This window comes from Eretmochelys imbricata, chromosome 12 (genome assembly GCF_965152235.1).
Source record: "Eretmochelys imbricata isolate rEreImb1 chromosome 12, rEreImb1.hap1, whole genome shotgun sequence".
NCBI classification, from domain to species: Eukaryota; Metazoa; Chordata; order Testudines; family Cheloniidae; genus Eretmochelys; species Eretmochelys imbricata.
The window spans coordinates 25,160,196-25,175,056 of NC_135583.1; the positions used below are offsets into that span (position 1 = coordinate 25,160,196).

The 14,861-nt window shown below is 36.8% G+C and overlaps 1 protein-coding gene across 1 annotated transcript in view; it reads right to left on the reverse strand.

Annotated features, from left to right (window-relative positions):
- Positions 1–14,861, reverse strand: part of LOC144272914 (transcription initiation factor TFIID subunit 4-like) — a 206,235-nt gene that overhangs the window by 159,458 nt on the left and 31,916 nt on the right. The window contains exons 3-7 of the mRNA XM_077831301.1: positions 13,292–13,429; positions 12,527–12,748; positions 11,463–11,585; positions 9,434–9,523; positions 7,320–7,574 (exon numbers count right to left, since the gene is read on the reverse strand). Of these exons, the coding sequence (XP_077687427.1) occupies positions 7,320–7,574; positions 9,434–9,523; positions 11,463–11,585; positions 12,527–12,748; positions 13,292–13,429 (828 nt within the window). The remainder of the gene's footprint in view (positions 1–7,319; positions 7,575–9,433; positions 9,524–11,462; positions 11,586–12,526; positions 12,749–13,291; positions 13,430–14,861) is intronic.

Sequence of the window (14,861 nt, forward strand, 5' to 3'; positions counted from 1 at the left end):
GGTTGGTGGAGTAGGCTAAAGTAAGACCATGGAGTTTGCAAAACAAGGGGGGGAAATTCTGAATTGTGCCTGAAATTAATGAGGAGACAGTGGAGGAGTAAAAGGATGAGCATTATGTGTGGTCATGCATCTTTGTACGTGAGAGAAGACAGGCAGCACCGTTCTGTACATGCTGGAATTTGGAGAAGTGGGAGGTCATAGTCAATCTGAGAGGAGACAAAGACATGCATGGATGAGGAGTCATCATAACTGTGTACACAAGCAATATTACAGAGGTGGGGAAACCAACTTGCAAAAACAGGAAAAATGGGAAGGAACAAGAAAATTCAATGAAAAAGGAAGCAGCTACATTTATGGACACGGAAGGGAAAAGGAGGCTGGGAGACAGAGCAGCTGGATGTATCTGGGAACGCTCCTTTTGCCCAAGAGAAAGACTTCTCCCTTTAAAGTATTTGGATGAACCAAGACAGGCAATGAGTGAATAGGGAAGAGTCATTAAAGACAATTATCATCAGAGCATCAGCCAAACTTCAAGGTAGAAAAGTACGATCTAGAAGAAAAAGAGGAGCTTGGTAACTGAAAATACTAAGAGAACGGAGAACTGGATTTGAATGCATCTTGATGCAGAGGAAGAATTACCACTAGATGTAGAACAAGTGTGCTTTAACAGGCAGGAAGACAGTAGTCCATAATGTCATAGAAGACTCTGATCTGAAAGGCAGAAAAGCTAATTTTCTCAACCACACCTCTCTCCAGTCACCATGCTTACAATATTCTTTCAAACTAAGTTTTACTCTGGTGATAAGAGTAAACTTCTCCTCTCTATGATGTCAATACCTGTTTTCATTTCTGGAGACAATCTACTCTCCTCTGAAAGGATGTAAAATGACAGATTTTAAAGAGTTGCAAAGGTTTAATACCAAAGACAAGGCAGTTATTGATAGTGGCTAAACAGAGAGAGAAAGGGTATGGGCAACAGGAACAACAGGAGTGGAGAAAAGGGTCCAGAGAACAGACAGTTCTCTAAGAAAACTTTCAGGTGAGGTAGGGTATAAAAAGTGAGTATAAAAAGAGGATAAATATACTAGGATGGAAAGCAGAAAACATAAAGTGAAAATAAAAAGTATCGCCAAATTTAAATAATAAAATAAAATAATTTAAAAGAAAGGGAACCCCATTACTCCCTGTCCATGCTATCTGCATAGCCTACACATGGCAAAGAGCATCTAATAGCAAGCTGCTACTCCCCCTCCCAAGCAGGTGGGCAGAGAGCTGGCAGGCAAGGGCAGGGAGTGAGCATAGTACAACCTCCTGTGGCAACACAGCTATATGCTGGCTGCTTAGCTGGCCTGGGTTGTAAAGTTACAATCCAGTCCTTTGTGCATTAAAACAAGCCTTACACAGAAGCACCTCAGCCAGAGGCTTGAGCATGCTGAACTAACAAACCACGTTTTCACACCATTACATGCAAAACATAGCAATAAAGGCAACAGCATAGGAAATAAACACACTGGAAATGATACAATTCTGAATATAATATTCTCTGTTTGGTATTTTTTATATTTTTCTCACAAGTAAGTGAGAAAATATTGTGGAAGAAATAAATAAGCCACTTAACTTGTATATGCACACAGTACAGAATGGCTATGGTCTGATATGACATTTATCTTCACTCATGAGTAAATACTTGCTAACTCACTTGTGGCTATGCCACTTGTGATTTATCAGTCTACTCACTCCTGAAGATAAATGTCATATCAAACCTTAGCTATCATGTAATCTGGCAGCGTTAACTCACTTCTATCTTGCTTTTGTGGGTTTAGATTTCATATATAACATTAATGTTGCTATCCGGGGCCAAATTTTTACAACTTGCCTCAGAAATGATGCTTGTAAAATTGCATATGCAATTGTGTTTTCTCCCCTCACATTAATAAAAAAAGAAAATTAAAAAAAAAAATCAGACAGCATCTTCTAGTAAAAAGTTCTTTTTTTCCACCTTGATCAATATTGTGTTGCTGGATATACTCTTTCAAAGAATCGGTGAAGTCAGAAACGAAAAAAAACCCCAAACTATTAGGCCATCTAACTCCTCTCCCACTTACTATAAGATTGTTCTCTATAATATATTCTCTAATCTATTTTTAAACGTTTCAAGCAATGGGCCTTTCATCACTTCCTTTGGGAGACTATTCCACAACCTAGTAACAGATCTTATGGTAAGGATATTTTCCCTTAAATTCAGCCAAAATACTACTTCACTTAATTTTATCCCTATTTATACTCCTTTGGATCACACTAAATAATTCATCACCCTACTTTAATGTTTAAACCCTTAAAATATTTGTAAACGTTTTTCATGTTCCCCTTTAGTCATTGTTTGACCAAGCTATATTTATTTAATTCTCTTAATCTTTCCTCTTAAATCTGTCCCTTAATCACCATTTTTGTTATTTTCTGAATTCTATTTAATTTGATTTTTTTTTTATATATTAAGGTACCCAAAACTGAACGTTGTATTTTTAGGGAAGTGCCACCATTAGTGGATAAAGGCCACCCCAATGGTCCATAATATTATAGCACCAAACTCACATTTGTCTTTTTGCCACTGGCTTACATTGCAAATATGTATCAAATTTCCAGTCCATTGTCATGTCTAGGTTTCTTTCTGCATTAATGCCTTTTGAATATCTACTGTTCACTGGTTATTTGCATTTCAAATTTATTATACACTCATTTTAGTTCAGTGACAGGACCTATATGCATAGGTTCATTAATACAAGCCACTTTTTTACCGCTTTCAGTAAACTTCCTCTAATCTTCCTTTAAACCAGTAGATACCTAATGATCAATCCCAGCTGTCTTCCAAAGAGAAAGTAGGGGAGAGTGGTGTCCACTGAATCCACCAGCTCAACAGCAAAGACACAAAACCAAGGATTTCAGTAGAGTAGTGTGGGCTGGGGAAAAGCAAAATCCCCATATGATCAGGTATCCATGGTCTGCCATTTTATTTTACTTCTAATTTCGTATTATTCCACTGATTTAGCAGCATTCCCCAGGCTGGCATAGTGGTTAAGAAATATCTCAGAGCAAATATTGTTCCGGTAAGCAGTGGCGGATTAGCCACTGGGCCAACGGGGCCCATGTCCAGAGGCCCCGACCAATTGGGGGGGGGGACAGGAAAAATGGGCACGCCCGTCCCCCAACCCGCCTGGCATTCCTGCCAGGGAGCAGGGGAAGCCCCTGCGTACCAACCCTGCTCCCCAGCAGGAGCACCGGGTGGGCAGGGGAAGCCCCCGCACCCAAACTCTGCTCCCTGCCTAACCCTAACCCACCGGGCAGGTGGGGGAAGCCCCTGCACCCCAACCCCATTTCCCCAGCAGGAGCACGGGGGTCCGTGTGTGGGGGGACTGCAGGTGGAAATGGTGGGGAGGGGCCTTCCCACTTGCTCTGGTCCAGGGCCTCACAAATCCCTAATCCACCTCTGCCAGTAAATCCTAGTTATCTCTTTTGGGCAACATGCACTGCTTTCATAACATGCACTGTTTTCATAAACACACATTTTCTAACCAAGAACTCAGAACACAAGCATTACATTTGTAACACCAACAGACCCCAGTCGTCAGCAAGTGGGATCGAACCTGGGACCTCTGGAGCTTAGTGCATGAGCCTCTACTGCATGAGCTAAAAGCCAACTGGCTGTTAGCAAAGGTTGTAGAACAGGCTCATTAATATCTCTCTAAGTGGTCTCGGTGCCACTAGATGGGACAGAGCGCCACAACCAGGAGGTGTGTTGGTTACACATTTATATTTCTTTGTGTTTAAACTAAGATTTTTTACCAAAGGCAGTCTGAAAGGTAACATTCCTACTGCCATTAGAGACCTTCAGGTTTGCTGTCCAACCCTAGAACTGACTATACTTCTTGAAGCCCTTTGTTATCATATTGCAGTGTTTCCTCTTTTATCAGCTATTCTACCAGCAAGTCCATACCTAACACAGCAAGTGAATATGAATCATATGCCTACACCCAAATGAATCAAAACTGAAAGGAAAAATTAATTCTACAGCCAAGTTGTCCAATAGCAAAAAAGCCTGGTCTTGATTGCACTGATATCTCAATCTAACCTGAAAAATACAATACATACAGTGCAACACACAGCTGGATTATCACCACTAGATATGTTACATACAGCTTCAATACGTTCAACAAATATGGAAAACTTCCCCTGTTTGGTTTCACAGTTCTATCACTATTCTTTACCTGTAGTACTCAGAATGTGCTAAGTACTGTCCACATACACGAATACAAAGTTCCAGCCCCAAAGTATTCACAGTTTACTCAAACCTTGAACACTGTGGCTTAGATCAAGTATGTAGGTGTACAAATAGGTTTTTGGCTCATCACATTAGTCACTCATCAATATTTTTTCAGTATTGAAAGGAAAACCTAATCAGACATTCCATTCCAGCTTTCCTTAGCTATCAAGAATTAATACCTCCACCTTGGTCTTTCACCCGCAGATATCAGGGTGCTTTACAAAGGAGGTATCATTACCTCCTCTTTGATCCATCAGCGGCATCATACTATTTTGAAACTGAAGTTTTCTTTGTCTCCTACTGATTTCTACATTCATGCACCACAACTGTACATGGCTCTCAGATGAAAATTTATACTAAAGCATCCCCTCACACATCTAAAATGGTGCTACCAATCTCAATTCAGCTTTGCGGCAACATCTTGATGCTGTCATAAAATTTTTGTTCCATATCTCTTTCTTAAATGAGAAAACAAGAAAACTGTTTTCTTATTATTTTGATGCAACTTCAATTTGAGGGAAAATACACAAAATACTTTAAAACAGCAAACTGAAACAGCTTCTGCGTGGGACTTTCAAGATTGCTCAGCATTGGCATTATCTTGTTGCCACTGAAGCTAATGGAAGTTTGACCAGAGACTTCCACAGAATCAGAGTTTAGCTAATGCAGGACTTTAGAAAAGTCTACTGCTTCAATGCAGGATGTGAGACTGAGTGAGGCTGGGGAGCCCTGAAACACCTATATTATAGAATAGCTATATATTACAACCATGATTGTCCAAAGGTTTCAGAGACACCTCAAACTCTGACTCCTTTGTAAAAATCAGAAAAATCAAGAGTCGAAGGCACTGAATGACTCTGTAGACAGGCTGGCTCTAGAGAGGCTATACTCCAAGTAGTTCTGCCCCTTTAAAGCTGGACAGTCTGCAAAGCCACCTGAAATTATCTTCGGTGAGCTCCACGGCTAGAGAATCTGAAGCCCGGCAAGCTTTCTCCCGAAGCACTGGTCAGCTTTAGGCAGGCCAGCTGTAATCTTCCTCTGTCGGACTGTCTTGGGCAATCTGGACAAGGGTCTTTGTTGTGCTCTGGGTTTGGGGAACACATACCTCAGTGTCTGCCTGTAATTGGAATAGTGGTTGTTGTGGTAACTCAGATAACCTAGTGCAATGATTGTTGTCAGATGCTGACTTAACCAATATAGCACAATCTAGGCGATATAACAGGGCTTTGGTTAACCTGGTTCAGTTCAGTTCAATCAGCCATACTACTACTAAACAACAGACACAGAAGTATAGATTTATATAAAGCTCTTCTTTATATAATAAAACTTTTGTCTATGTTTTCTAAATGTATTTCCATCCTTTTTCCAGAAAACACACTTTTTCTGGCAAGTCAAGATGCAACCTTCTGCCTCTGCAGCTATTGCTACTTCATGAGACTACAGCAGTCATTTAATTTCTCCGAATGAGATTAAAACACATACCTAAGAACAGTCATTTTACCAATTCACAATACAGAACTGTCATATTGCATGGCCCACCTAACCAGTAATTAAAACATGCCACTTTTTAAGTTGCCAGCTATGATACAACTTCATTTCCAATCAAATGTATGTACAGAATAAGTTAACAGGTGACTGAGCAGGCATTCTTATTGCTACTCTGCACCATTTTGTTCAAAATAATACAACATTCCGGAAAAGGTTTTCCTTATCAGAGAGGAGGGAATTCACATGGTTAAAAGAGAGGAGCAACAGCAGCTAAGTCCAGATTCAAGATCACATCCACATGTCTCATAAGGTCAAGTATCTTAGCATCTCAGAAAGTTCATACAGTTCACTACAACTGTTCTCCTACGACTTTGCTACTCCTACTATAAAATAATTATTTTTGATTTTAAAAGTTAATGATTAAACTGTTTTAAGAAGCATATGTACTTTCCAAATGACATGGAGCTCAAACGGGCATTTAAAAATTGTGCATTGTTACTTTTTAATTAAATTAACTATTTAAAGTTAAACATTTTCCCCCAAACTATTTATTTCCTTTCCTGAGCCTACTAGTTCAAGGAACAAAGCTGTTATACTTGCATTTTAGAAACCCGATAAAGCAGAATTCCATCAGCTTAAAATAATACATTCAAATTCGCTCATCTTAATTTTTAAACCAAAGTTGTGTACTATACTCACTTACACATGTGAACTGCAAACAAAGAAATACTTTTCACCATTTCACAAAAGTGATTAAGATCAGACAAGAATGGACTGCCGTATCATTGGACTTAGGCTTTTGTAGAAACTGAAAAAATACATACACAAGGCCATATATGCTACATACTATGGGCCCAATGGAATCACCCTTACTATCCACAGTGAGTAGAACTCAGTGGGGCTGTGTGCATGTAGTAGGATATTATTCAGTGTCAGCAAGAGTGGGGAACAACATTTTGGTACTGTGGCTAGACCAAGCTGATTGGTACAGTAAAATTCTTTTCTTCTTCATAGTTTTCGAATTAAAAATGTACAGAAGAGTTTAAAAAGGGACCCTCCTTTTTTGTTTTAAATCAAATTAAAATCTAATCAAAGCAGAATAATTTAACACTGATTACATGATCATATGATCATCTTTAAAATCTTAATTCTTCCTGTGTCTTAAAAAGCTAGCTCTCTTATACTGCTGTAATTAGATAAGTATCCACTGTAACTATATAAAAATCTCTAAGTCCCAGAAATGAAAGCCGTGATCCTGCAAAGAATTATGCACATCCTTAGCTTTATAAAGTGTCAGTACTTCCATTAAAATTAATAGGAATACTCAAAGTACATAAAGGTGAGTATGTGAGTAAATCTTTGTAGGATCAATACCTAACATACCATATCAGAAGGACAAGATAACGAAAAACAGAAGTATTTCCAAATTAGAATGTAATAACGGAAATAAAGAGTAACTTTAAAACCACTATTCAACCTATTTAGAAGTTTTCCTTTAAGTTTTAGTACCTACCAGTTGAGAACTCTGATTTGATTGTACTAGTTTAACATGAGGAGGCTGAACTGTATTTGATACAAATGTGCAAATGCTGTTTGGTTGCCTTATTCCTACTGTCTGAGTTGTGACACTAGAGGAAATACTTCCAGAGGCAGGTTGAGGTATAACTTGTGACAGCTTGGTTTGTTGAAGCGGCTGCTGAGATGGCTGTCCTTGCAAAACCGAATGTTGGCTATTCAATAAAGATTGTCTCAATGCCGGCAGACTTTTCTAAAAAAAAAAAAAAAATACAAAAAATAAAAAGAAGAAAAATGGGGAAAAAATCAAACTTACTAAACCATCAAAAAAAGAGTGTTTTTGAAATGTATACACACACCCTGGAAAGCATAAATCTTTAAAACCAGTTGTATGACCTGTCTAGCACTTCAGGAGAAATAAACTTGTACAGTTTAACTTTCTTCATATTTTATATGAAGAGGGAAAATTCAGCATGGATCTCACCACAAGTTATTAATTTTGAATTTGGTCAACACAGTGGGCTAGATTATGATCTATCCTAATCTGACCACATAGGGGATTAAGGCCCCAAGACCAGCAGCCCATTAGAACTACCTGAAGCATGGATTTAGATCCTGCGAGGAGCAAAAAGTGGATGGGGAAAAGCGGAAGGGCAGAAATGAGCACCATTCCTACTGTGTGCTGGCAGAAGTAAGCTGCACTCCTCCAAGGACTGCAGTAAGATACCGCTCCCCATAGAGTACCTAAAGCAAGAAGATTTAATTGTGTGTGTCTTAGGGCAATAGATGTATACTGTATTATTACTGATGTACTGTAGTGACTTCATTAGAAAAGTGTGTTATTGTGTGCTTCATGTTCAGACTGGTTCATCCAAAAAAAAAGTTCTAAAAGAGTACACTGTATTTTATGAATAAACTTTTTAAATTATCTTCTTTTGAAGTGCTCCTCCAGACAGCTGCAGGCTTTCGCAGCGCTTACCCCGGGCTGTAGTCACTTTTAACTTCTGTTTTTTATTTAAAAACATAATTGTTGTTGCCAAGAAATGACTTCAAAGAAAGGGAAGAAGTTAAAACTTTTTGCCAGAGATGGCTGAAGAAGGAAAGCAGGGAATAGTGTAAAAATAAAGAGTTAATTATATCCTAGAAGAGAAGAGAGGAGAAAGGAAAGGAAAGGAAAAGGAGCAGGGAAGGAAGAATTAAAAAATGAGAGCAAATTCTGCCCTAAACCAACAGATTGCAAGTTGGGAGAAAAACAGAAAACTATGATAACTAGGATGTGGGTGAACAACAAAACATACATGATTTACATCTAGAAGCTTATGTTGAGCACCAGAGCCAAATTCTGCTTACTCTGCTCACATAAGTAAGCAGCTGGAAGTCAATGATCGTTTTGAATAAGTAAGGCAAGCAAAATTTAACGGCATGTGCTAATTTTGGGGTACAAGAAACAATCTCATTTGATACCACATTTTATAATATTTCTCCAGATGTTCCTCATTATAGGTGAGCCCTGCCCCAGGAGGACCACCCTGACAGAATTTACTAATCAATTATTTCAACAAAAAGCAACAGCATGTTCCAGAGAAGAGTTTAGTAATCTCCCTTACACACTGCCATGTACACTGAATGTACCTGATCGCTTTTATGTAGACTAGACAAAAGCACTCAAAAAAAGAATCTCAACATGGGTACTACAAACATACTGGTGAAGTAACCTACCATACCACATCTGACTGGTGTACTTTATTATAGACAATACCATGTTTATTTATCATAGAAAACCCATTACAACAATAAGATACCTAAAGTCATGAGGGTTGTCTTTAACTACTTATATTAAATGTAATATAATAAAGCTGCCAAAGACAACCCATTTCTTCACATTTTCCATTTAAATATAGGAATATAATTTTCAAGTAACCCACAGAATATTTATGTTTCTAAATTAGAGTTTGTCTTCTTTTTCTATGTAATCTTAACAAAAATGTTCTAGACAGATAAAACTGATTACATATTGTGTGCTAGTTTGTACAGTCTAAAAAAAAATTAAACCTGAAGTAATTAAGCCTATTTGGTAGATAAAATTAAGATCTAAACAATATTTATATTCACCTTCAGGAAAGGTACTAGATAAGGCTGAGGAGATGATTTCAGCTCGGACTGAAGGCAGCCTGTAAATTCTTCTGGATCAATCTTTGCATCCTGAGGAGGGAAAGAAAAAAATAACTATTTGGGATTTTCCTGTTTTCTCAAAGAATGAGAACATATACTAGTACAGGCTAACATTGTGGAAATATTTATATAGCTAGATAGATAAGCTACAAATCAACAGGGACTTTTAACGTTCAAAGTCCCTCAAACTCATCCACAGCTATAAAATCTTACTATCAAGAACTAATTTATATTATCAAAAAGAAAAGGAGTACTTGTGGCACCTTAGAGACTAACCAATTTATTTGAGCATAAGCTTTTGTGAGCTACAGCTCACTTCATCGAGCTGTAGCTCACGAAAGCTTATGCTCAAACAAATTGGTTAGTCTCTAAGGTGCCACTAGTACTCCTTTTCTTTTTGCGAATACAGACTAACACGGCTGCTACTCTGAAACCTGTAATTTATATTATATATACTGTGCTTCTCAGAACTGAGGAATCTGTGATCTTTATGTATGCAACTCCCTCAGGTATGCACACTTAAAGAAACAACTGGATCCCACAAACATGCAAGTGTTTATTCAATACTGCCATTCTGTTGATTACTTTCAGACAGTGATTTCTTTAAAATACTAATCCAAAAACTGGTGTTTAAAAACAACCTTGAAAAACTATCATAACATTTACTAGCCCTGGCACAAAATCTATCAGGATAAGAAAAAGATACTTTACTTGATGGTTAAAAAATAACAACACTCAGATGAGTGAACAAGTAGAATTTTGAAAGTCTGATTTAAAATAGAAGAATATGTATGTATGTATGTATGTTTATTACTGAAGATGAAGGATCTATTTAAGCTAAGTACATTTTTAGTGTTTCTTAAACTATCATTAGTTAAATACTTATAGGCTGTCTAATGATTCAGCTATCCCACTCTTGAGCCTCTCTGTGGTTAATTTAGTATAATAGCGAAGAAACAAAATATACCTGCTATATTTATTTTTCAATGTTTTAAACTTAAATTCTTTAAAACTATTAGCTTTCAAAAGTTCAAGCTAATTTTTATTGGAACCACTAATATTTTTGTTGGATCATTTTTATGTGGGAAAGAGTCTTAGACTTTCCAAATCAAAATATTTAAAATGTGCAAGGGTTCCTTGATGATCAATTCAAGACCATCATCTTCTTTCAGGTGCATATTCCTTGGCATACACAAACAACACAAGCTTGATGATTTGTCAAAGCCTTTGATAAAGTCTGTTTGCAGTGTATTCTGTTCTGTAGTGTACACTGAAACATTTGTAGTACTGGAGGCTACCAAAAGTCAGTTTTTCTGCAGGACCAATCATGTAGATTCCATCTACCAAAAACACTATTTTGGTCACATAAGTCATTTCATTTAAGTTTGGAATTTTTGAAATCCACAGGCATTCAGGGCCCACTCTTGCAAAAAGACTCCCATGGATCTGTTTACAGAATCTTGGCCTTAGTGACGACTTAGAAAAATGTTTCAGTTGGTCCCCGATCCTGCAAGCTGCTCCAGAAAGGCAGATCCCTACATCCATACAGAGCCAAATTACTTGAATGGGACTTTAATTGTGATATAAGAGACCACAGCTTACAGGATCAGAGCCACAGAGAGCTCTCACAAAACATATTTAATTTATTATATTTCTAAATAAACATCATCAAAATATTATCCATCAAAACAAGTGTATTGTTAATAATGTTTATTAAATATTGTGACATTAATCAGCATTTTAACCTACTACAAACAAAAGAAAATACAGCTTGATTAACAATGAAATTGTGAGGTTGCATTCAGTGCTGAAACATCTGTATGACTGTATTTTTATGCAACACTTTTACCTTTCAACATTACTTTATTGCACGCAGAAGCTAAAAATAGATGAGTATCAAATACAGTAACAATTTTCAGCATCTATAAACAGCATGCACAATATACAATTAACACAGCTTAATATTTACCAGCAAATCCTGAACCAGAGCTTTCACATTACGGGATGTTTCTGGAGAAGGTGAATTATGGGAAGCAAGTTTTATCAGGGTAGCTAAAAAGTTTTTGCATTTCTTCACATTCTCTTGCATTTCCTGTTTAAAAAAAAAAATCAGATATACATAGTCTTTTGATATTGTTCACTGCATAGACTAATACATGTAAATAATGGGAAAACTAGAACATTTCTTATCCAAATAAAAGCAATTTGAAAAGTGTCTTCAGTTATTTGGCTATTGCCGCTGTAGTTTGGTGCTCTCTTCACTTCCATTTAATCACTAATAGTCATACCATACAGTTACTAACTAAACTAATCATAGAAATATTTATTTTTCTTGTCCAATATGCTGTAATTCATTATATACTTCATGGTTCATGGAACTGTAACCTTACTTGATAAAAACCATCATGAAATATGTCAAAAATCCAAGCAATTACTGAGATGGCCGATACTGAATTCACAGTTTCTCTTTCCTATTTTTTAACTTTTTAAATTACTACTTCAGTATAACATCAACTGTACCAATCAAATCAAATAATAAATAAATACATTTCAAATATTATCATGTCTAAACCCCAATTTATTTTATCAGTTTACTATAACATATGCTCTAATCCTAATACACCATGACCTTTAAAACAGTCAGTTTGCCATCTACTCAGGACAAGGCCACTGATATTATAAAACAACCTGTGTAGGCACACAGTCATTATAATAATGGAGTTCAGCAGTACAATTAGAGGTCTATTTGTTCCAGTTACAGAAATACTCCTTACACTGCACAACACTTGGACAAAGTTGGCCAAGTTAACTGTCAAGATCACTGCTAGTCCCTCAAAGCAGGCATTACAATTAGCTAATATGTGTTCTTTACAGAATGTATAAGGATGACACTAACAGGATATTATGGGAATTGGGTTGGTGTGAAAACTCTTCCTGGTATTAAAATAAAACTGAAAAGCGCACATGTAACCAAGAAACAAAACCTCTATTATTCTTCTAAGCAGTCAAACATTCCAGAACTTACATACAAACCTGTGATACAACTGTAGTCCCTGGTACAGGAGAACTAGGTATGACCTGGGGCTGTGCTGGTACTTGTGCTGTCATATGAGGTGGAAGTGGCAATCGAGGCTGACCTTGGGGTTGTGCTGGGGTTTGTCCTCCAAAAATTACCGTAGGTTGTTGAGTTGCTGGGGTTCCAGTTGCTACTGTTGTTTTAATTAAGCTCTGAGCACTTGTGGTAGCTACTGATACCTGAGAACATTGTTATAATCAAAAAGCAGATAATTATCTTTTTTAATATATTTTATTCGATAATAAAGCTTTAAAACCCCCAGATTGCAAACTTACACTTCCCTTCTACTGCTGAGTTTAGCAGCTTATTACAACAAGAAAATATTCTTCCCTAAGGTTACAATTTGAGGGCCCAACTGTATCACACCTTACTCATGTTACTTTACTTTTTGAGTGGTCCCTTTAATTTCAATGGAACTGTTCAAAGAGAAATGTATTACTAAACAGGAATATGGGTGGTATAATCTGGCTCTTTCACATTAGAGAGCTTGAGGGGCAAATTTACCACTAACATTAGTGTGTGTAACTCCAATGGCAGTGAGTTTTGCCCTAACTATATGTGGAAAATAAACTTATGGGTAAAACTCATTTTTTTCTGTTTGTAATACAAGTAGTATATTCATATTTATCACCAAAACTCATTTAGAAAGCCTTACCTATATGACTGGTTGCATCGGCATTCATTTTTGTTCGTGTTGTGCTGGTAGCACTTTTAATACTTACTGTAGCGTGTGACAGCGTGGAGACTCCAGGTAAGGTTGCAGTAGATGTAGCACTAACTGATGTAGCAGTCGACTGTACAACTTTGGCTTGCAGTGGAAGTCCAAGGTGGACAGGAGATGCGGCTACAGAAGTTGGTTGCTAGTATAACAACAGAAAAAGTATTAAATGCACTCATGTTAAATTACTGAAGATGCAAAAAGTACAAAGGTTCTTATACACAGTGATGAAATGAGTATCTAATAATTAACCTCTACAGAAAGTTACCAAAAAAGCATAATTTATTTTTACTCCATAGCAATATGTAAATGATCAAATTACTATACCTCCAGTAAGATAATTATTTTATTCATATACAGATAAAAATGTCCAGGTGTATCTTCTTCCCTATACTTGTGAGAATGTGAGCAGCAACATGCACCATTTTATTTTGAACAAGCGTTTCTTATTGCTTAAAGCATCTTAATATGTTAGCATAACACAGCAGAGCATAGGAAAAAAGGACAATGTGAAGTGGGGGAAAAATTCACTAACATTTTGTGTCACATGGATGCATTACAGCTGTTATAATATGGCATACACATGATGTCATCACTAAATTAAAAATTTTAGATTATATTTGTAACGAGTACATACTGATCTTGTAGTCATGCACTGGCTCTGTCCAGTATTTTCCTTGAAAACTTAACACAGATAGAACATTTTAAAAAGAGAAAAAAGGATAAGTGAAGTAAAATTAATATGAAAAAAACATTTACACAATTATGTAAGGAACCTGCTATAAGATTCCTGGTGAGAAATGTGTGTTCTATCTTAACTTGAACTCCCATATAGTAGTCCAGGGGAAACCGGGCAAAAATAACGTTCAACTCTAGGTAGGGGCTTCCAAATTGTAATATATGATCTTGGGGTTCCATCAATTCACTTCACAACAATTTATAAGGTGGTGGTACATGAATGAATAAAATTTGGGAGTCACTGCTTTAGAGAGAGGTGCTGGATGCATTATTAACAAAGCATTTCTTGATTCACAGAGTTACAATGATAGGGACTTCAGAATTTCCCATATGTCCATGCATAAATAAGGACAAGTATGGTGAACTGGAGAGAGGGATTTAGAGGAAATAATGGATTGAAAGGTAAAGGCAACTCAAAGAAGGAAGCCCACACAGTTTTCTTGGACATCTGCCTCTCAGAAGTATATGAAATCTTTTAAAAATATGCAAAAGAGAAATGCAGAAAATACATATCAAATGTTTTCGTACATAAAGAACATGCCACTTAGTACTGCATTTTGAGATCACCAAATGATAGATCAACATAGGTAAAGTTATCTTCAATGTCATCCTCCTCGTCTAGATCATCATCATCGTTCCTATCCACATCAAAAATAACCCTCTCCTTCATTCTTTAACCTGTAAAAAAAATTAAGTCCAAATATTTCCAGAACCAATGATACATCTAGTGCGCTGCTCAGATGAAACTCTGAAAAATTAGATTATACTTATTCTTTATCATAATAAAAGAAAAGTGATTGTTAAAAGCTTATGAAGGAAAATGATTCTGACTTACT